Source organism: Drosophila miranda, chromosome XR, assembly GCF_003369915.1.
Source record: "Drosophila miranda strain MSH22 chromosome XR, D.miranda_PacBio2.1, whole genome shotgun sequence".
Classification (NCBI taxonomy): Eukaryota; Metazoa; Arthropoda; class Insecta; order Diptera; family Drosophilidae; genus Drosophila; species Drosophila miranda.
Window position 1 is genome coordinate 9,430,487 of NC_046674.1, and position 23,860 is coordinate 9,454,346.

Consider the following 23,860-nt stretch of genomic DNA (forward strand, 5'->3'; position numbering starts at 1 on the left):
CACAGAAGCAACTCCTTCTGGGGTCCCTGGGAAATGAAAATGAAAATTTCCCGTGCGTCAATAGACAGGAGCCGTAGTAACCCAAAGCCGCAGGATATTTCCGTTCAATATTTGTGCAATTTCCTATATTTGCGCAATAGAATTTGTTGGTGACATGTCATGCCATCACTCTTTCGATGTGCTTTTGTTCGTCGCGGGTTGTACAGCTTTTCGAAGGATTTGGGCACACAAGGAGAGCCGAACCTAAAAATATCAAAAACTATCAAACACTATTTTGAAACTGGTTGAAAAGGGTGCAAAGAGTGACTGAAATCAGAGGAATTTCACAATTCGCTTACAAAACATCCAAATGTGTCTCTTTCTTTATAGCATAACCGGATAAAAGATTCCTTTTAGAGCTCTTTGGAGTGTGCCCCCCAAAATTCTTTGATTAGAGGTTGTCACACGGGACACACGTGGAGATGATGAAAATGATGTTCAGCTAAGTGTGAAATTATGAAAATTTTTGACTGCACTGCAGGTGTGTAGCAGGAGGGGGGGAGGGGACGGGGAAGAAGGACGTGTGTTGTTTTTTAATTACCTCTTAAGCGAATTACGTATACGCCGCATTACACGCCAGTAAGTGTGTGTCTAATGCGAAGTCGTGTCTGTGTGTGGCGCATGGGACATGGGACACAGAAGGTGTCATCTATTTTGATAAGATGTTGCTGCCGCCAAAAGCAGGGTGTCTCCCTGTCCGGGAGAACATGGTCGCCAAGATATACTTCTATATTTAAATGTTCAGCAACATATTTATTGTGTAATATAATTACATATATATTAAACATTGATACAGATTCCTCTTTCTGATTCCCCTCCCAAAAGCTTAACCAATGTTTTTGGCTTAATGAAATTGAATCATTTTTTACTTAAATTCAAAATGATTCTTATGAAAGTTTATTCACCAAACAATTCCCACGAATTTACGTAGCAAGAAAAGTCTTGGCCCTGTACAGGGTGTCGTCGTATCTGATGATAAAACGCCGCTCAATGCTATGCTCCTTGGTCGGTATAGCCTTTGGGCGTTTTCTCTGCGCGAGGACTTCGCTAATGAAGGCGGCACAAAAGTGCATTCAACTGTGGCATGAAGCAGGGAACGCGATTCCAGTGGCAACACAATGCCAGCAGAAGATAGATGGATGGAGATGGTGAGAAAGAGAGAGAGAGAGAGTGAGAGAGATCCCTTTAGGGCAAAACGGGTTGAAGGAAACTTTTTGAAGTTGCCACAAAATGGCGTTAACTTTTTAGTAAGTCACTTGATTACTGCCCCGTCTCGTCTCGTCTTTCCTGCTCCAATGAAAGGAGGTGAAAATTGCTTCAATGAAGTTCGCTTGTCGTCGGCTTGACTCTCTCTCACTCTACTTTCTCTTTCTCTCTCTTGCTGCCGTAGAAAAAGGGTTCTTCAACCCGCTTGACCTCATCTTGATTTGGGTCTGAAGTTGGAAGCTTTGCTGAAGTTGGGCGACATTTAGCGCGTAATTGAGACAATTAAATTCGCTTTGACAGTGCCAATGCCCCCCCCCCCCCCCCCTCCCACCTACAAAAGAAGGGAAAAATGGTAGGGAAAAAGAGCCCAGGGAAAAGCTAGAGAGAATCGAGGCAAATCAACAGTAAAACCCCGAAACCGAAATGAAATGTAATAAATAAGGCAAAAGCAAAAACAAAAAAAACGTGTTAAAAAAGAGAGACGAGGGAAACGAGAAAGGAAAACCCTTAAGGAATTCAAAATTAATTGAGTTCCAGAAAGAAATACATTTATCTCAAATTTCTTTGTGCTTTAATCTGTAGCCTTTGCCGTTGCCTCTTTCTCTCAGTGTAGACTCGAAAGAGATAGAGGGAGAGAGAGATAGAGAGAGAGACAGAGAGAAGGGTTTGACAGCAGCCACACCTTTAAACTGTAATTAAACTTTGCATGTTTTTTTTTGCGTGTGGGTTTTCACACCTTTTGGAATTTTCTTTCAGCCTGCTCTTAAATCCTGAAGTTCCTGAAGTTCTCTGGCTTCCTGCCTGTTTAATATGCATTGCATTTTCCTTCAGAGAGGCTGATTCCTTGAGTCCTTTTTGCGATCCTGCCAAAGTGCATGGCATAAGGCGACGGGCAACGAAAAACCGATGACTCAATGAATTTATTATGCGGAAAGTGATATTCAAAGCACACACGCACACGCAGGACCTCCCTGAAAGAAGAAGTAGGAGCTTCTTCCTCTCGCAGGACTGCCCTGGTGGAAGTAGGAGGAGCTTCTTCGTCTCGTAATTGGAGCGTAATGTGTTAAGAGTTGACAGGCTCCACGTGGCATTGCCTCTAATTTGTTTGCCATCTGCCGCATCTCCACTAGACAGTATACAGTATCACTTTTCCTGTTGCATCTGTTGCATATTTCATGGCATGGCAGGGCATGGCACAGCTTTGCCCTAGAGTTTCCCTCTGCGATGTGTAGTTTATCAAGTTTTGCATGCAAATGACACCCCATCCCATTCGAAAGCAAGGGGAGCAAACATCAATCAAAGACGCCTCCCATCTGCTGGGATAGGGATTGGATTTCTGTCTTCAATAAGTGGAAAGTAAAGATTTCTTTGGCTTAAAAACTGCATTCAAATAGCAGTTCAAGCTCAAATAAACTCTAATATTCGAATAGCACTTTCAACAAATCTTCGTTCGAGTAAGCCTCTTAAAAAACACAACTCTCTTCAGGTGAAATGATCTCCTCTCCCCTCTCGTCCATGTGTTCCCATGTTCTCGTTGCTGTTCGATTGGTGGTCCATTAGCTGAATTTGAATAGTTTTTCACTCTTGGTTTTTCCACAATACATTCTTTTTTTTCCGATGTGTGTGCTTGTATTTTTCCTTGGTTTTTGGTGCTGCTGTTGCGGTGCTCGGTGCTCTTGTTGGTACTGCAAAATGCCCCAAGTGGCAGCCAATTGAACAAATATTCGCATACACTGGTTACACCATCCCATCAATGGTTGCACCCTATAGAAATTCGCCCCTGAAACTGCAGCCTGCAGGGAGAGATGCCTAAATTTCAGGTTATTTCCTTTTTTCCACCAATTTGTACTGCCTTTCAGCGGGTATAATGATTTGTTATCAGATGTTTGACTGGTAACATTGCAGAGGCTATTATTTTTCAATCGGAATAAGTCAAATTGGGTTCCGATTCAGTTGGAAGAGTATTAAAAGATGCAACTTCCCTAGAACTCGATTCCATTTGTTGGAATAGATCCTCAAACAGACCGTGAGAGGTATTGAACCATGTTGAAGCCGTTTTGGTTAAAATTCCTAACTAAATATTTAGGTTTAGGGAGCGACGGCAGGGTAAAAAGAGTGACTGGACAGCAGTGGCAAATCCATCAGGTATCCTATCCACTGATGGCACTGTTCCACCCCAATGGGCTGGGGGAGGATGGAGGGGCTTCCATTGTGGCGAAGTTTTTCAATTTCTACTAATCCGCGGCATGCGTATACCTCTGCTGCACAAAAAAGAAGAAAAATTACTCGGAATCGAAATGGCGGAGGAGTGGCTTCATGTACGTACGCTCTAGAGGATAAAATGTAAAAAAATAGATCAATTTTCCCACTGTTTGTCTGGCATTCTGGCGAAAACATAATACAAATGTTAAACTTTGGTTTGCAAACCGGGAAACCGCATCAAAACGATAGAGGGAAACACCTACACCATCGAAACAAACCACCCAGACTATTTAGGAGGTATTCCCTATCTATTCTGTATATCTGTATTCCATGGAGGGATACTCTATGCGTTTTTATGTTAATACCTCTCCCATTCTCATTGGCTTTTTTCCAGGGTATTCAAAGCTTCGTTTCCTTGAACAAAAAGCTTCCTTTTCTTTTATTTTTCAACTGTAGACTAATATTTTTATTGGCAAAATGGATTTGTGGCAGCTTAACTTGGTTTATGGCATTTGATTGAATATATATGTATGTATTCCTTCAATTTTTCGTTTCGTTTAATCTTTTCCATCATTCCTCTTCTCTTTCGTGCTCGTTTTCGCTTTCTTTCGCTCTTTTCTTTTGTGCAGTTTAATTTTCATTATAATATCGATTTGAGGAAGTCTCGTTTTCAGTTTCATTTTTTGGGCCGCTTTAAGAGCGCTGCTCTTGTGGGCCGTAAATGTGTGATAAGAGCTCTTTAATTGCTGTATGATGATGCAGCAACAATTACGAGTTTCGAATCGATACCGTGACCCAATCCGTGGCACAGTTCTGATCGTTTTACACCGTTGTGCCCCGTCATCTTGCATTCGGTGTAACACTTGACATTGACTCCGCTCCTCCGTCTCTTACATCTCTGACATTGAAACCACAGCCACACAATGCGGATGGCCCCCAAAAATGTTTCTGAAAATAAAACTAAAATAAATACCCAACAAACAGACAAAAAAAAGTGTAAATCTGAGAGTATTTGTAGAATGGCGGAAGGTGGACATGTCTAAAGGTAAATCTTTAAAGAAAATATTGACAGATTCTTCGCGCAATCAAATAGTGCGGAGCAAATGGGCAAACAATCGGATTGGATCGCATCGCATCGCCTATCCGATCTCCAACGATCAATGACCATTGCCATGACCTAAGCCTCCCCGCATCGAACGAACCATCGAACCATCAAACCATCGAACGAACCATCGAACGAACCATGAAACCATCCAACATTCGAGCCATCAAACGGGTTTGAAGAAGCTTAGGCCAAGACGCCCAAAAATAATGAGTGTTAATGTGGGTTCGCTTCGAACTCGATTTGTTGCTAATTTTTTGTATAAATAGTTAAGCGATTTCAACAGCAGACAGCAATACGAGCAGAGCAACCCAACGCCCAACAGATTGAGCAGGTCAGAACCAGATACAAGACAGAAAAAGATACAATCAAAATGGTAAGTGCTACTCCTCTACTCCTCGCCAGAGATACCCCAAAGGCTCAGCCTGATATTTGGATTGCTTGCAGCAAGGAGTACGATTCGGTATTGTTTGTGCGCTGCTGCTGGCTGTGGGCGTCTCCTGTCGATCGGTGGTGCGTCGCGACGTCTCCCATCTGCCGCTGGAGTATCTGCCGCCCGTGGTGCTACCTCCAGTGCCCAGTCGGGACTACCTGCCGCCTGTGGAGGAGCATGCTGCGACCCTGAACCATGTCCTGCAGCCACCACGTGACTATCTGCCGCCCGTGAACAATGAGTATCTTCCCCCTGTGGAGGAGGAGGAGGAGCTCCAAGAAGCGCCCGTAGTCACAACGGAGGAGGAGATTGCTGTGGAGACCACAGCTGCACCCACCACAGAGGCGGTGACTGAAGCCCAAACCGAACCCGAAGCAGAGATCGTCACGGAACCCGTGGAGGTGAAGGCCCTGGAACATATCGAAGAGTCGGCCGTTCTCCTGGACGATGGCTATCACTATCGCACACCCCAGGTGGTGCCCAACCTTCTGCCCGTAAAGGAGTACCTGCCCCCCCTCGATGATAATGCAGTCGTCGAAGAGATTCCCGAACACGAAGAGGACTCCTCCGCCCTGCTGGACGATGGCTATCACTATCGTTCGGTTAAGCGTCTGCGCTTCTAGTCTTCCGTTCCGTTCCCCTCTAATCGTATCTCGGATATTTTTTTTTTCCCAGTTTCCACCACGAATTTCTGTTTCTGTTGTTTAATTTTATAAAATATATATATACAAATTCCTGTCCAACCAACTGCTGTACCCTTCGTTTGAAAACGGACTAATCGATGTTGCTGCCGTGCAGAACATTTCATTTGTATTGATGACAGGAAATTAGAAAAATGTTTTCACAGAGAACAGGAGACAGGGAGACATTGTTGTTGTCCTTCTGAGGACATGGCCTCCAACTTCACCTCCACGTCCATTTACCGTCCCCGCAATTGATTTGTTGCCGGTTGTGGCTGAGGGCTTTTATTGTTTTCTTTACGTGTTGCCTGTTGGCATACATTTTCATTAACCAATCTTGGGGAAAGTTTTCCTTTTCCCCCTTCACCCATCCCCCGTCGCCCGACAATCTCTGAGCCAGAGTTCAATAATTCAACAATTTCCAATTGGCCGTATAAATATTTGAAAAGTTTTAAATGTTATTTCCACTCGGTTCTTCAGTGTTTCTGCGGTGTGCTGTAATGGTGTTTGTTTTAAGCCTAAATATAAATGGGATTTTTATGTTTCTCCTCGTTTTCTTGGTCGTTTTGCTGTTGTTGTTGTTGAATTGCTTATGAATAATTCAACAATCACCACAAGGGAGAGCGAGAGAAAAGCGTTGTCTACTTGTACGCGCCGCAGAAAAATCCCCAATGCAACAAGTGGTTCCTGCATTCATTCATTCTCCGACGACTCTGACGACTCCGACGACTGATTTCCCTCAGGGGACGAAGCCACAAGCACAAGAATTCAAATAAAAATGTGAGCCCAAGCACCTTGTAGTGCATTGCACTCTCCAGTCGATTTTCGGGTATTCATGTTCGTTGGCGGTCCATAAATTCTGGCCAAAATCGGTTCCAAAACAAACACCTGTAAACAATTGAAAGCCAGAAAAACATTGGCGGCACGGCCCTTCGTCAAAAGTGGAATGGACTGAGTGAAAAGCTCGTGGAAAAGCATGCCCGAGCTTTCCCGTCCAACATTTTGACGAGGAAAATCGTATATAAGCCGAGTGCCGAGGAAAACTCTTGTTAGTTGCGGGTTTAATATTGCCGAAAGCGAAACAGAAACCGAAAGAACTTCAGCGTAAAATGTTACAGTACGATTAGGCGGCGGGTGCGATAGAGATATTCCTCGGCCGAGGAGCAACAGTGAACAATCGGATGCAGAAGGGCAGCAAATAATGCCCGGAGAGGATTTATCTTCATCTATGGATTTTTTTTGGTCGTGAAAACTTAGTGATAAAGCAAGTGAAAGTATTCCAAAGGTGAGCATCAGAAATTGAAAATGTGATCGCGAAAATCGGTACAGAATTAAAGTTTTAATACAAAATATTAGAGCTTTTACTTAAATAATAGAATAGTGACATTAATTATGCTAGATCTTGAACTGTTCTTAGATTGTTTCTGAAACTATAAACAATTGATGGAAAAACAGAAAAGTTAACTACAAAAATCCAAGAGATTTAAAAAAAAGATATTATACAAAAATAATAATAAATTCAAAAAACTTAAGCTTTCAACGTTTACAAATTTATGAATGATTGAATTAATGATTTAATTAATAATTACGTGGAATCAGAGATTACTTATTTTATACAACATTTATAAAAATACACGAATAAAGTGGACTGCCAAAACAAAGTTGCAGACTTTGTGTAAAAATAATCTTTAATATTTTACCCCCCCGCCAAAAATGAAACAACCATAAATCTCAAGAAAATATAAATCAAAATTACCATAAAGCATGTAACTCCCCCTCCCCCGCTCCGCAAAAAAGACTCCTAAGATAAAGTCTTGTATATGTAAGCAATAGAGGCTCTTGCCTTCGAGAGGTAACCACTCGAATAAATCAAAATTAAATATGAATTAAAAGCGCATTAAAATTGGGCAGCAAATTGATAAAACGTGGCCATCAACAACTGTTAGCCAATAAACGACTTATGAAGGAGGGCAAAAAGAAAGCATCAACAGACAACAAATTTTACACACTCGATTTAGCCACAAAAACAGCCTGCTCTTCAGCCTCTCCTGTGTCTTACATTTTAACAATTAAAGTGAAATTAATTTGGCAGCATATTTGTATACATATTTGCTGAACAACGAAAATAAAATCTGTTTCGTACGAGTATTTTGCAACTGTCATTCCCCCTTTTTCAAACCAAAAGACAACAAAATGTTGCCTTAGCAAATTCCATGGGATTTCCATTACTTTATTTACACACACAATCACACACATATGCAAAATGAACTGCATTTTCAGTTTCCCCCCCCCCCTCAAAAGGGAAAAACTCTCTAGGCTGCTGTTTGGCATTTGTTGCTCTGTTGCTCTGGCGTTTTGTCACTTTGTTGTTGGCGGCCCTCAACAGAACAGAACAGAACAGAACACAAAAGTTTATTAATAAAACGTTTTCACTAACAAAGCACAAAAATGATAAAATAAACGCGTTGCGGAGTGAACTCTGCCGGTGGCAGGGGGACGCCAGTGGCAGGATGGGCGAAAAAGTCAGTGGTTGGGTTGGGTGGTTGCAGGGTTTCATCGGGGGACATTTAATAAACGGGGAATTTCATTGTTCGCGGCATTGAATTGGTTACGACAGAGGCATACTAGAATTAGGTATCACTAATGGGTGTGCATCTATGTATCTCTTTTAAAAAGCAAACCTTCCGAATGAATCTTAAGTGATTATTTTTGATATTCTGATATGTTTTCTTTTCTAATATTTTAGAGAAAAAAATAAGCTCAAAGACCTGCAGATCTACAGCTCGTGGTAGTTTTTATGAATGATTTTAAACCATTTTAAAACCATTTCAATCCATTTCCAAGGATCTCTCAAGTCACTTTCATAAAGGGTTCCAATTCGGTCTATTAATTGGAATTTAATTGAACTTAAGAGTAATTTTCCTCTTTACTTCACTCATTTTTCTTACTCTGTCTACCATTGCATTCCACGTATTGATGGGTAACGGCCTTGTCGATACCTTATGCTCCTCTCTATAAGAATTATGTGTCTATATGTCCGTGTATGTGTGTGTATTGTGTGTGTGTGGTGTGTGTGTGTATTCGTGTGTTTGGCACGCTTTTTGTGTTTATTAATAACAAAGTAATCAGACATTGTAATCTCCTCCCGCAAAAGCGTATTACAGCAGTAATAACAATGGCAAAATGGAAGGTACCCCCTTCCCTATCTCCCTGTCTCTCTCTGTCTCTCTGATATTCTCTCATTCATTTGGCGATTTCAATGCGGGTTTATCTTTGCCGCTTGGCTGTCTTCACGGGGCTGCATCCTTGAATCCCTGATTCATTGTTGTTCCTGCGCCTCAGCGCCGAACACGCTTCCGGCTCAAGTGGCAGCAGCGGCAAGCAGCAACAGTGGCGTGGCCTCAGTGGCAGTCGCAGCAACATAATCATCAGCAAAGGCTTTATAACCTCCTTTGAGTATACATATATCTATATCTATAGCGGCGTGTATCTGTTTTTGTTAGTAGTATTCTTATTATTTCAATGTATTTTCTATAGATACATACATATATGTATATTCCGTTGTATCTTTTTTTTTCACTCTTATGTTTTTATTATTTTCTAATTTTGCGCTTCATTTACCCGAGAATTATTTTTTGTTTTGTTTCCTATAACCGGTAATCGAAAGGGTATTTGATAGGGTAGGTTCAATAAAGGACCCATTCCCTTTATTGAACACATGAAAAGGGAAAAGAGGTTGTCGCACTCTAAAGTATAAAGATCCTAAAATACACAGATCCGTTTCCATAGACTTTGGCCACTATTAAAGCTAGATTAGATACTTCTGCAATAGCCACAAAAATGCAAATATTTTCTTACCTGAAACTTGAGAAAATTTTGTGGAATTCGTAAATTTAAAGATATGAAGCTTTATTTTGGTAGAGTCATGTATAAACATATTATCTAGCTATTGACTACAAATCATCATAAAAGAATAAATATTGCGGCCAGAAGAAAGATTGTTTTAACATATATGTCTTCTAATTGAAAGAGATCCTTCGTCTCCTTCGAAATGGAGAGTATACTCCTGTCGGTGAGCTCATCCACAGGATTTTCTTTTGGTATTTGTTTTTGTTTTTGCTTTTATTACGAGTATTCTTCTGTTTTTCTAATTTGACTTTCGCTGGGCGCTGATTTGTGCTTCAAAGCCGTTGACTGATTGGGATTTCAGTTGATGGAGGGCAGGCAGAGGCAGAGGTGGAGGCGGACAGGACCTGCGAGGATTGGGAGCATGGATTTCAGGAAGGATACATCAGGGCGGGGCAGGTCAGGGTAGGAGGCAGTGGGCATGTGGCATAGGGCAGGTCCTATTGATGACTCGATGGCGTGTGCTTATGGCTCTCAATCATTTTGTTTGGCTCTTGTTTTTTATGTGATACAATTCCTATTTGACTCCACTCCACCTATGGAATGGCAGAGCAATTTCTGTTTTGTTTTGCCAATTTGCCGCCCATTTTGTATGCAAATTGGCAAGCATTTGGTGTCAGTCTTGACACGCTCTGTCCTTAGTATCCTTCCGTATATCCTGTCCTCCATTCTACCCCCCCCCTAACCTTTTTCAGTGGGTCAAAGTAATAAAGGCAACAAATTAATTTGATTTGTTTGCAGCTTTGATTTGCAGCACCCCATTGCCTTTCGCCAATTACTGGGAACCGCTTTTCAAATTTCTTTTTTTTCTTATTGCGTATACGCCACGTGTGAGTGGAATTTCTTCTATCATCTATCAGGGGAATGTTTCTGCTTAAAAATTTAATAAAAACAGCGCAAATTATTGGTTGCATTCCGCATTTAATTGATGCCCATAAAAACCTATGAAAAAATCATTGAAGAGCCTCCAATGAATACTAGAAAAATTGTATGAATGAATCAGAGGTGATCTTTTGTTTATGCTTTTGTTAATCATTCCAAAAGTAGTACACATATCGAACCATCAATATAAATTCAATGTTTTAAGAAAAATTTGATGGCCAAGACGAGTATTTGCCATTTTTCATTGAAGAAATGTGCATTTATTTCAAATATTATAGGACTACAAATCAACTGAAGGTCTATATGGATTCTAGCATTCATTTTGAATGTTCTGAACCAGATTTTATTGAAATTTTCTGTGAGACATTACCGTTACCATACGTATGGAAGTTCTTTCCCGTTTCTAAAGTCTTCTTCCGCTTCGTAACACTTCAGTCATATACCCATTTTCCATTTTCCACCACGAAACTTTGTCAGATGCTTTTCCTTTTCCCCGTTCCTTTTTTTGTGTTTTTGGTTTTTGTGGCTATCACGTTTTAAAGACCCTTCTGCATAAAAAAAGGGAGCCGTCAACCAACTGAAAATCTTACTCGGAGCAACGAGGGCGGGGCAACAACAAATTTGTGTTTAATTTGAATTTTCCTTTTGCCACTGTTCGTGTGTGTGTGTGTGTGGAAAAAGAAAGTTTTTACACAGTTTATTTGCCAGGACCTTTTCCTTTACAAAGAAAATAAAATGCCAGTGAAAGGGATTCGAAGGAGCAGAAACAGAAGGAGGAAAGGCAGAGGCAGAGTCAGCGACTGGCGATGTAAAAAATAAAATTTACAATAATTATTTAAAATATTTCTCCCTTAAACGGGGATTTCATTTGGCATGCAACGGGAAAAAAAGAAAATGAAGAAAATAAAAGCAAAAGCAAAAGAAAACGTTTAAAGTTCAAAAGTTCATAAGGGAAAACAAAAGAAAAACGAAAACGAGCACAAAACACCGTGAAAACATTCCTCAGATGTTGTTCTTTAATGCATACGAAATTATCAAATAAATTATCATCAGCAGAAGAGCAACAAAGCGACGACAACAAACATTGTAACCAGAGAGAAAGAAAGACCGAACTCGTAGAGAGAAAAGTGAGAGACAAGAAGGTGGAAAAAGTCTGAGAGAAAGCCTGAGAAAAGAAGGAGCTACAATTTTCCTAAGAAAACACCAATCAGTTTTTAGTATTCCTTCAAGTAGTATTCCTTCCCGTCCCACGCGCAGGTATGTAAAAATTAAAAAAAGTAAATTGTCATTTTCCATACTTTCCATACCAGAGGGTACAACGATTCGGATAAAGGAAAACTAAGTACACGAAATATGTCGATACGATGTCTGTGGATTCGTCCTGTCTGTCTGTTCATATGTGCCAGAGGAACCTTTATAATTTCATATGCACATACATATCTTCATAGCGCATTGACTGAATAATCGAAAAGTGTATCAGAAGAATCTCCTTTTCTTGTTTCTATTGTTATTGAGAAAACATAAAGTAGGGAGCTCTTTGGGGGCTGGAGTACCAAAGGCTCATTTACTATTAATAAATGTATTTCAGTTCATTTATTCATAAAAATCCGAACGAATAACTTAATTATTTAATCATAGTAGACATTTCTGTCCAAAGGGGAGAGGTTATAGTGGGCTGGCAGTGGGGTGGGGTGGAAAGGCTCCACCACTGAAAGCCACTGAAGCTTTTCCTGCACTCCATTTGACTTCTCTTTCTACGTTGATTTTAGTTTATTCTTCACTTTTTTTTCCTCTGCTTTTATCCCCTACTAAACACGCCCCCACCCCCTGTGGTTCTGCTGTCACTGAGAGCGAGAGAGAGAGACGAAGGGGAGGGCAGAGTGCAGTGCACTGTTGGCTTTTGGTTAATTTACATTTCCGCAACTCTACGCTCTGCTACGTGGCGTATGCGTAATATATGAATTTTTGTGAATTATTAAGTCTACGTAATGAGATAGTAAATTTGTTTGGCAGTAACAGACAGCACCACCACCACGCTACAGCGCTCATTCCAGTGCTCATTCGTGTGGTTAGTATCAGAGCATGAAAATTGCATGCGTTTCCACATGCTACAGGAATACAGGAATACAGGGAGACTCCTGTGGTAGTGGAGAGTGCTGCGGTGTGGTGTGTGGTGCGAGCCCAGCAATTAGTTAAACACAAAAGTTTATGAAGCATTCGTGAGAGAGAGAGAGAGAGAGGGGCTTTCTCCTGGAGTTTGTGCCTCTTCCTGTTGTAGGTTGTACTTCCTCTTCCGCATGACTTTTGTGGCTCATAGGCTCTGCTCTGGCTGTGCTTGGTCCTGTTCGCTGGTGCCTGGTATTAAAAGGGGATTTATGCTGGCTCAACAGGCTTATGGACCTCATGGTCTCCTCTCAACCTCACGGCGAAGAGTCAGGTTCCATAAATTCTGTTTTACTAAGAAAAACTTTGGGGCAACTAAATGCCAAAAGATGGCCGCAAAAAGTTTCCCAAGATCGGAACATAACTTTCTGGATTACAGGTAGTTTATAATTGTACTTTCGGTCTGTGGATGAACGCATATTTTTAGAAATTTAATGGCTCAAAGGCAAATTAAAATATAATTTAGTTTAGGTCAACAAAAAAAAGGTTGTACAAGTCTTGGGTAAATTTCCACGAAGGTCCTTTTTGTTGATGGAGCAAAAGTTTTTGGGCCGGAAAGTGAGTTTACATTTCGCAATTTAAGTGAAATTGAATTGCTGTTGGAATATGAATCTTCCGCTTTGTATGTTTGTGTCTTTGTGTCTGTCTATAACACTTTGCTGTTGGTGTGTACCTTTGACATTCTCTATCGACTGGTATTCCATCTAATCTATGCCTAATTTGTGTGAACACGTTACTAATTAGCCAGAATGTCATTAAGGCAATGCTTTGAGCATATTTACTCCGGCATCAATTCATTAGATAGCCATGTCCAGCATTGAGGATACCCTCTCTAAGGGGTATGCTAAGTGCGGAAGGTACTTTGTCAGGTCAAACCCATATCCCATGTTCGCTACCCTTCTCTGATTGGAACATTTAAAGAGAATTTGTCTGGAATTAGTTCCTATACTACATCTCTCGAGCTGTCAAAAGGGTATACCAATCTCTGCTTACTATTTAATCTTATTGCCAGACATTTATCCAAATATTTATCTATTCAAATGTATCCACAGATGCTGTATATATCTGAGGAGCATCTTTAATTAGTAATTGAATATGCGCACTGGGAACTGGGAATTCATATATCGTATTTTGATCCTTTAAAAGCCAAATCCAATCAGCTGTTGAGCGTGTTAATTTATTCATGGAATTGTTTTCCTTGGCTCTGCTCTCCCGCTGACTGCTTACTGCCCAGTGGCCGTCTCTGCTGTCTCTGCTCTGCCCCGAACTATCTTTCTGGAGTCCTGATTAGTGGAATCCTCTTTTGTTTGCAGTCCACGCACGCATTCAATGGAAACTTCTACGAACAGGACCAGAATCCGCCTCTCACTCCTTACAGAGGGTAAGCACTAGGTTCAATATGTTTGCTGCTGTTGCTGCTTCTGCTGCTGATGATGCCTTTCATTTTTCTAATCCGAGAGCGTTCTGGTTCTGGATCTGGCTTAATTCTCTGGGCCATCCCTTTGACACATGAGATGGAACCACCTAGATACTGACTCTCAGAAGGAGGAGAAGGGAGGAGTCCTTGAACCCCGTGACATACCGTACTTTGTTGCCTCGCTCGAAAAGGGAAAGAATTCAAGTTCAACTCAATTACTTTACTTTTGTCTCAAAAACGAGTATAGTACTACTCTTCTTTATGGGCCACTGCACTGCCACCGGGTGGGGGAAGGGGGCAATCGAGGGGGTAAAGTCGAGGGACTTTCCCCGACACCTTTCCCTTCCCTTCTGATGTTGCGAGTATAACAATTATTTCGCTGCGGCTTTTCCGGTTGCCAATTTAAACAGAAAAGAGCACAGCATTTTCCGAACAATGAATTGAAAACTGAAAATGATTTTCTGTTTACTCGGCGATTGTCCATGAAAATATTTTGCACAAATACACAACGAAAAATCAGTATATATATCAACAAATATATGCCCAAGTATCTGCATATCTGTACAAGTATCTGTAGATATATATACAAACATATATCAACACCCATATGTGCATACATATAAACAATCATAAACTTCGTGCTTTATGTGCTGTCCGACATCGACATCGAGCATCGACAAAATGCATTCAAAACGAAATTCGCATCGAAATTTTCGACTTTTCGCTTCAAAAGCAATTCTCTTCGAGTGTATGTGTGTGTGCGAGTATCTGTCTGTGAGCGGCAATTTAGTGAACTGGAAAAAAAACGAAAGGAAAAGAATATTTAAAATCATTGAGTGCCTAAAAACAATGCAAGCCAGGGAGATCAAGTGGCAAAGTACTTGAAAAGCTGTTGAAAACTAAGTGGAAAATGGAAATTCTTGAGGGTTTCCTAGATGGGCGGAGTCCATACTTCCTTAATGAAAAGAGACTATGAATATAAAATGGAATATGGTCTCTTGAATGGTCTCTAAAGTGTTGAAGAAAGTCTTAAGAGAGGAATCTCCCTAAAAGTATGCAACACATTTGATTTTATGTTCTGTATAGACAGTGTTTTAGACAATTTAGAAATGAATTCTCAATTAAATCTTAATTTAATAGGCTTAGTGCTTCAATCAGTCAATCATTATAGTTGGATGGAATTGATTTTAGTGGATTCACGTGTTAGTTTTGATTCCTATAGCCATCCCGTGGTGCATAACTGATCTGTAATAAAGTCCTATGTTTGCAAAGAAACCTTTTATGAAGCTGCTACTCCTTTGAAAACCCTATTTATGCACCACACTTTGCTTCCTGGAATCAACTCCATTTAAGATTCTGTCATTTCACAGATTTCCCCATTCAGTGGCTTACAAGTGACAGCTGGCGTGTGTAGTTTTATGGGCCACAAAGCTCATCAAAATCAATGTTTAGAGGGCAACCTTGCCACATGTGAGGGCCAGGCCAGGGCAGGACATTGAAGGCGAAGGTCTCGTCCTGGCGTGGCCTGGCCGTCTGCCAAATCAGCACTTGACATTGCCCAGTGTCTCGGTGAGCAGCCCCTCTCTCGGAGAGCATCAGATGGACACCAGGATGCCCCAAAAAAACGGATGGTATGATGTGGCAAGGGGCGTCTAATGAAATTGCAAGCAAGACAGAAACAATGCAAAGGGTTAAGCAGGAGCCGGGTCAGGGATGACTCTGAGTGAACCACATAGTAAATATGCAAAAGGGCATGGAAATATCTAAGGAATCAGAGAGGGCTAACGTCACCAAGTCGTATTGGCCTGGAAGCTAGGAGCCAAGGGGGCTAAGAGCTACAAGCCACAAGGAGGCACTGGGGGCCCTGGAGGTAGATGGGGAGTACACGGGTATACTGGCAACGCAACGCAACGTAACGCACAAGGGAGAAGGGATAAAGACTAACGGATAATGGACTTAAAATAAACAAAAAACCAACGGCAAACGGAACAACAGCTAGTAAAGAAGGCAAGCGAACAAAACAGAGCAGAAGAGAGTAAGAGAAGAGAAGAGAAAGGACTAAGGGATGTACCCAGCAACCCAAGTGGAAGGGAGGGCTATGACAGCCTGATGGAAATGCGGTGGAGCTCCCTGAGTCTTAAATCATCTCAATCTTAATACAATCTTAAGTCGAATATAGAGCATAGTTACTTTGAAAATGGTTTCCGGAATACTTTTATTAACACAAGTAAAATCCATTGGAGGGGTAGAAGCATTTAAAAGAGTACTGAGTATTTGATAGTTGATCACTTCTCCTGGGCTGTTGTTTCAAAGCACATGAACAACAATGAAGGCTATGGACCACCAGGGCCATAAACAGGGGAGAATAAAGGGGTGGGCAGTGGAAAAGGAAGCCAGAGATAGCATCTGGTTAAGGTAGGGCAGCGGATGTTGGCATTTCTCCGCTTGGTTTGGTTAACTTGGATCATGTCACAAATTAGTAAGTCATTTTGTCATTTTGTTTACCCATTTAGCTGCCTTAAAGTCCGTCCGACGCTTTGTGCTCCCGTAAACGGCTTCTTCTGTTTCAAAATAAATCTGATGTTGCTACCAGAATTTACCTCTGCCCTCTGGGAGCCCCGCCATTGACGGTTTTGCTTGAGTTTTATTAGGATGCTCTCCATTTTCGGCTCTATTGCCCTCAATATATCTGCCATGCCATATTGTGGTCTCATATTTCATCCGACAAGTGCTCGTACGAGTATGAGTTTGAGTGTTTGTTCTGTCTGGCATTTTAGGCTTTTGGGTTTTGTGTGTTTCGATTTTCGGCTCTTTGTTGGATTTTTGTCTTAGGACATTTATGGGCTAAACAAATTTCGGCTCCTTGTGCCCAGCTACCGGGATGCCAGTGTTCTTTACAGCTCGTATCAATTATGAATGTTATTTAGTACATATCTCTTTCTATATTTTTTCTATCTCTTTTTGTTGTTGTTTTTGATGGACTTGAGTTATTCATAGAGTGGCCTTTGGGCCATTTATGTACTGCACTGGGAAATCTCTACTGTAAACACTGTAATGTCAGGGTATCCCCGAGTCGACTAATCGCCTCTGCATTTAAAACGAGTTGAATGAACAGTTGTTCTGCTTATCTTTCCTTCTCTCCCCTTGGGCTAACGAAAAGCTTTCAGGGCTCACGTTTGTGCATGTTTGCTCATGTTCACTGTCAGGGTCCGAATTTTTTTTGGCAGGCGCATTCTCTATCTGTATCACACCTACACACGCACCACTTATTTATCTCGCCCCACCCTCTTCTATTTGCTAATGAATTCGTTTCCAATGCAAATTTCCTTTCGAAAAACACCTCAACGCGTCAAATGAAATGCAAACAGTATACAAAATACCAAAAGATGATGATGCGTAAAGAAAAAACAGCAGAGACCAAAAAGCCAACAAAAACAAGGCACATTAAATAGAGGGTGAGCCAGACACTTGGAGCAGAAGGCAGATCACGATGGCACTAGAGCATGCAAATGCATACGTGAGCATAGAGCTCGAGACTGCAACACCTTGTAGAGCACACACCTTGGCAGTGAAGAGCAGAAGAGCGGCGGAAAAACACATGGCAGCATTAATGTTTCTCTGCTTCTAAAAATATACAAATGCATAAGGAGAAGCAGGGAGTGAGGCTAGTACGCGAGGGTGTGAACGTGAGAGGCCAACTATATTTACCGTAAATACCTGGCGTGGGAATGGGAATGGCAAGCGAGTGAGAGATGAGAGGATTAATGCAAAATGCTAGCAGCTGTTCTGTGTTGTTGCCCGCTTAATGAATGAATATGCATGAGAATCACTCCCACTCCCGCTCCTCTCTGACTCGCTAGGCTTCCCAATCAAGGTACCCCCATGTACATTAAGTAAAGGGCAGGGGTCTGCGTTCTTCCTCGGCTCGCCGAAGTAAAGTTCTGAACAGCAACCGAAACAGAACAGATTTGTGTGCCGAATAGAAGAGCACTGCCTCACCTTCTATTCAATATAGCTTACCGATTCGCTCATAAAGTATTCCTATCTCCACTCCATTTACACATGTCGCCGCCTGGAGGGGCTGGAGTGCGAGCAGCTAGCAGCTAGCAGCAAGCAGCGAGAAGGCCGCATTGGCAGTTCTCCCCTCATTAATTTGCTTCGCTTATCAATTTTTTGTTGTGTTTTTCGATTACCTTCGTCTTTTTTGTTTGTGCTGACAAAAAGTTTATCCTGCTGTTGCTGTTGTTCTTTTTGCTGGCACAATATTTGCCAGACCATTAGCGCCATTAACATAATGAATTGCCATTGAACTGGTGGGGATATTGAATATTAGATGGAACCACGAACCAAAAACGATCCACAAATGAACCAGAAACGAACCAGAATCGAATCGAATCGAATCGAAGCTCTTCTTTCATTGTTTGCTTGCCTTTTACCTGGAGAGCCATGCAAATATGGTGGGACTGGGGCTGTGGCTGTAGAACGGATTGCTGACATTGATTTATAAGGGATTTTGTTGTTTGGGAGCTATTTAAGGGTTTTGGCATATGAGAACTGGCATCAGTTGCGACATTTTCTAGCCGGAACGAAAATACAAGTTTCCAGGCATGGCCGACTCCCACTGATGCTTGGCAGCTATATATGTATGTACATATGTACATAACTTCTGCTTACCCAACCAATTGTGAAAAGAATATCCAAAATTCAAATACCATGCATTCCATTATCTAACAATGATAGATTTGTTTCTCCAGCTAAGAGCTCTCGGTTGAAACAATAAGTATTCCAGTTGTGCCCCACGTTTCGTGATTAATCATTTGATTTAGCCCCAAGAAATGGCGAATTTCTGATTGATTACCACTTCAGCTGTTGCCTGGATGCCCCAGGGGTATGCTCCGTTCAACAGTTCAAGCCAATTAAATCCGTTAGTCTCCTGCTGCGACGAGTATCTGTCAACAGTTTAACGTCTTTCTGTCAGGGATCTATGAGGAGTCTAGGAGTTTGAGGTCTGAGGTCTCCGGGTGGGTGATATGCTAAATAGCTCGAGTCATTGAATGGATGATGACAAGAGGACATTTATGAGGAGAGTTTTCAATTGCCGGGACATTCCCACTACCACTCCCACTACCTACAGCTTTGCTTTGCCTATTTTGCATATGGGTTTGGCTTGGAGAAACTTTCCTTCTATTTTTTTGCTTGTGGCGAAAACTTTGGCGACTTTTGGCAGCTCTTTCGGCACGACACTCTGTTCTCTTCCCTTCTGCAGTTCTCGTGAAAAGTTCGCCTAATTGATGCTGGCTTTGTCCTGCTTTTTTCATCCTGCATATTTCTAAGGACACAACTGAAACTGGTTATCCAGTTTTCCAGTTTCCCTTTCTGCTGATGACTCAATTTATTTACGACTGAGAAGATTCAAATGCGTGAGGTAAATGGGTAAAGTGGAGGGAACACTTGAGTCCCATTCAGACTTAATGAAGTGTTAAATTGAACAAACTCTGACCTTCATCAATGAACTCAATCGATTCTTGATATTCCACCCGTGCACGCAGTACACAAATATATCTGCTTCTCATTTGGTGAATTGGGATATTGGGAAATTAGGAAATATGACTTATAGTTTCTATTATGAGCACTCATCGTCTCGTCTCGCTTTGCTGGCTCTGCGGGTGGCCAAAAAAACACACACAAAAAACATTGGAAAATGCTGAGCTAAATGGAAAACAAAGAACTTTTTTAATGGCGAATTGTGGCAAGTGATTCAGGAATATTTCAACAGAAATGTTTCAAGTGATTTTAGTCGGTTTTTGGGGATACCCTGGCAGAGGGTATTACGATTTTGAACAGAGATTTGGGAGCAAGCAAAGAAGTACATCTTTGAGGACAGAAAACAGAAATATCCTCCGTTTTTCCATTATTTAAAACTATCTTTACAGACTTTTCTTTCTATAAAAATCCCCCGAGATCTGATATCCAATATCTGCCAGAGAAACTATCAATCCCAATAAGGGCATTCAATACTTTGTTTCCCGAATTTACCCTTTCTTTCTTGTTTTGTTATGCGCTGCGATGTTCTCTCGTGGCTCTCTCTTTTTATACCCGATACTCAAAATGAGTATTGGGGTATATTAGATTTGTGGTAAAAGCGGATGTGTGTAACGTCCAGAAGGAATCGTTTCCGACCCTATAAAGTATATATATTCTGGATCAGCATCAATAGCCGAGTCGATTGAGCCCTGTCTGTCTGTCCGTCCGTCCGTCTGTCCGTCCCCTTCAGCGCCTAGTGCTCAAAGACTATAAGAGCTAGAGCAACGATGTTTTGGATCCAGACTTCTGTGATATGTCACTGCTACAAAAATATTTCAAAACTTCGCCCCGCCCACTTCCGCCCCCACAAAGGACGAAAATCTGTGGCATCCACAATTTTAAAGATATGAGAAAACCAAAAACGTAGAATTGTAGAGAATGACCATATCTTTAAGACTGCGGAATCTGAATTGGATCGTATTATTATTATAGCCAGCATCAAGAAAACAATTTCATTTTTTCTCGCCCTGTCTCTCTCTAACACACACGTAGCATAGGCGGCTTTGCTTAGAGTAAAAAATTAGCGCCTAGATCTCAGAGACTACAAAAGCTAGAGCAACCAAATTTGGTATCCACACTCCTAATATATCGGACCGAGACGAGTTTGTTTCAAAATTTCGCCACACCCCCTTCCGCCCCCGCAAAGGACGAAGATCTGGGGATATTCAAAAATCTCAGAGACTATTAAGGCTAGAGGAACCAAATTTGGTATTCGCACTCCAGTTAGATCTTACTATAACACGTGTATCTCAAAATTTCGCCCCACCCCCTTCCGCCCACACAAAGAACGAAAATCTGTTGCATCCACAATATTGCACATTCGAGAAAACTAAAAACGCAGAATCATAGATAATGACCATATCTATCAGATTGCTGAATCTGGATCAGATCAGATCATTTTTATAGCCAATAGGAACAAAACAATTTGCAGTGGCTACGCAGCGCCCGACGTGACGCTCAGACTGATTTTCTGTCTCTCTCGCACGCACTCTTTGTCGTGTCGTTTAATATTAGCGGCGTCTGCCGGAGGAGAGTTATACTGACTTAGTATCGGGTATAACCGTAGAGTTGCGGTGTCCGCAGCAACTCACAACGTTCCCCCTCGTTAATATTCCATTTCCACATTCAATTTTTCAATTTTCGTTTTACAATTTTCCAATTTTTCTTTCCTCCAATTTTTTTCTCCCGTTTTTGGCTACAACAAAACAATTTGTTTATAGCACGCGGCGCGTTGTGTTTTTGACATATTTATGCCGGTGGCCAGGCACTTGTATTTGTGTGTGCCACTACCCCTTGCCCGCCTCTTCTTCTGTGGCATACCCCCTTTTCCGCTTGCCACGCCTCCGCAAGATGTACTGGAAAAGTTTTTGCCGGCCGCCTCTGGCTAAAAACAAAAGCCGACAAAAGGCCAAAGACGACGATGATGATGGTGATGGGGAAATACGAAGAGCCACGGATCCCTTGGAGCCAAGGAGCGACCTGTGCCTTGTGCCTGGCTTTAAGACTCAGAGTGGAAGTTTTTCCTCAGACCGCTTTTCTCGTTTTCTCCGCCTCTTATGGCGTTTCCTTTGCTGTTTTGGCTGTTGTTTTACTGTTGTCTGTGGCACAGTTTTACTGGGAATGCTAATCAAATGGGTCATATGGACTATGGGGAGAGGCTATCGGGAATTTCAAATATAATTTCGTTTATTTTGGACGAAAATTTCAGCAAATGAAATCAAATCCGATCCCTCAGTTTACGCCACTGTAATCTCCCCTTTGACTTCATCTTTTCTTATCTTTTTCTCTCTCTCTTCCGCTCCTCTCCTCTTCTACGAAGCATATTTTCTCCCTCCCATAAATATCAGATAAGCTCTCTCTCTCTCTTTCTCTTTCTGTATGCTCTTTTCCTCATTTGGTTTGCCTCCTTAAGTTTATTTTTATGGGCGAGAAGAGCATTAAAATTTCGCTTGATCGCAGATAATTTCTTTACAATTTCTTTTGCCTGCGTTTTGTTTCATTCCAAAAATTTCAACAAACAATCTGAAGTCGGTCTCCTATACTCTTTTACTCTTTCCTGCACTCTCTCTCTCTCTCTCCCTCTCTACTGTCTTCGCTTCTGCTTTGGATTGGAGCCTCGCGTGTCTGGCGAGCATTTCGTGATACTCTTAAGTGGGCCGGCACCCCAAAAAAAGAAGAAAGCCCAAAAGCAAAGACAGAAAGAGAGTAGGAGTGGGATTGGGATTGGGAGCGGGAGTCCACACAAAAAGTAGATACCGTATATTTATTGGCAGCGTGTCAGTTTTCGGGAGTGGGTGAGTGGCAGGGGCTCTTTGTAACTGTATTTTTCGGCGGTGCGGTGCTGGAGATTTTGGGCTTTCACAAAATCGAATTTATTGTTTTAATGCCATTTTCTGTCGCTGTTGCTGCTGCTGCTGTCGAGCGCAAAAATTGGCAATTTGTTTAGAAATTAGCGCACTCTCTGACAGTCCTGTCGTTCATCCTCTCTCCCGTCTCCTGCCTTTGATACCCTTCCAGAGTAGGGTAATTAGGCATTTGAACACATGTTTGACCTTCTGCAGAGAGTCTCTTTGTATTGCCTCAGTTGGATCGGATCGCTGATTCATTCAGTCAACATTTTGCTAATGGAAAGGATTGGATATTTAAAGTCTTCGGCACCCGAAGCTACTCTTTCATTTTTTTTTTATCATGTAAAATGAAAATCAATTTCTTCTTCATTTTCCCCCATTTTTTTTGGTGTTTTTATCGTTTCAGCCAAACCTACACCGCCATGAGCTCCACTGAAGGGGGAAGAGGCGCAGGAGCAGGAGCGGGAAGCGCCTCGGGTGGAGGCCACATCTTTCGCTCTCTGTCATCGGAGAGCCAGAAACGGGAATGGTCCAAGCGCCTTTCACTCAGGGGAATGCGTCATGGAGGAGGGGTAGCGGGAGGAGCAGGAGGAACAGGAGCAGGAACAGGAGCAGGAGGACCCGCTACAAGCCTGTCCACCGGAAAGGAGGTGAGCTAATTGATCCACCAACACCCTGCCACACGCACAGCCATTACTCAAAGCAAGGTATATTTGATGGAAGGTACGGCCAAGACTGTAATAGCTCCAAGAAAAGAAAACCAAACCAAAAGAAAGCGAGAACAAAAAGCTCGACTGCCTTACCTTCTATTTAATATATCCTGATTGACTCCCTCTCACACACAAAAACACACGCACAATCATTACTTTAAGTACTAAATCCCCCGTCTCGTATCGTCTCATCTCGTCTCTCTCTTGCAGGAAAGCAAACACAGAAAGTTCTTTAGCCGCTCGGCCTCTCTGAAGCAGGCGGGGAGCGGCGTCAGCCAGCAGGCCTCCATGGAGTTGCATGTGCCCGGGCAGGGTGGGGCATCGTCTCCGCAGACCCAGACCCAGCCCTCGACGCCCAAGAAGTCCAATTGGGAGGTGATCGAACATTTCAATACGAGTGCCAAGGGGGGCAAGGCCATGGTTAGCAGCAGTTTGATTGCGGTAAGTCGGTGGGAGCATGCCATGCCCCACGCCTCATGACCCATGCCCCATGCCCCATTCCCCAAACCCCATGCCCCTGATGGGGAGCATCAATTAATTTACCATCCTAATGGACAGGACGTCGATTGCAGGCCAATCTTTACCTGCTGTTGTGGTTGTCCCTCATCGACCTTGCCTTCGTCCTCTCCCTCTCGATGGTATGCTGTTGCTGCCCCTGGGATTTAAATATTTAATTCGATTTGGAACT

General features: G+C 42.1%; 2 protein-coding genes across 3 annotated transcripts in view; both read left to right on the top strand.

Annotated features, from left to right (window-relative positions):
* Positions 1 to 4,073: 4,073 nt before the first annotated feature.
* Positions 4,074 to 5,676, top strand: LOC108151154. The gene is made up of 2 exons (XM_017279582.2): positions 4,074 to 4,925; positions 4,997 to 5,676. The coding sequence occupies exons 1-2, from the start codon at positions 4,923 to 4,925 to the stop codon at positions 5,603 to 5,605; spliced, it is 612 nt and encodes a 203-aa protein (XP_017135071.1). The 5' UTR covers positions 4,074 to 4,922; the 3' UTR covers positions 5,606 to 5,676.
* A 1,051-nt stretch (positions 5,677 to 6,727) lies between these two features.
* LOC108151144 (adenylate cyclase type 5) overlaps positions 6,728 to 23,860 on the top strand; it is a 38,678-nt gene continuing 21,545 nt past the window's right edge. Inside the window, exons 1-4 of one of the 2 annotated variants that reach the window (XM_033387261.1) lie at positions 6,728 to 6,947; positions 11,507 to 11,707; positions 22,869 to 23,112; positions 23,383 to 23,613. In XM_033387261.1, the coding sequence (XP_033243152.1) occupies positions 22,885 to 23,112; positions 23,383 to 23,613 (459 nt within the window). In that variant the 5' untranslated portion in view covers positions 6,728 to 6,947; positions 11,507 to 11,707; positions 22,869 to 22,884. The remainder of the gene's footprint in view (positions 6,948 to 11,506; positions 11,708 to 22,868; positions 23,113 to 23,382; positions 23,614 to 23,860) is intronic. The other variant, XM_017279568.2, reaches the window with a different exon arrangement.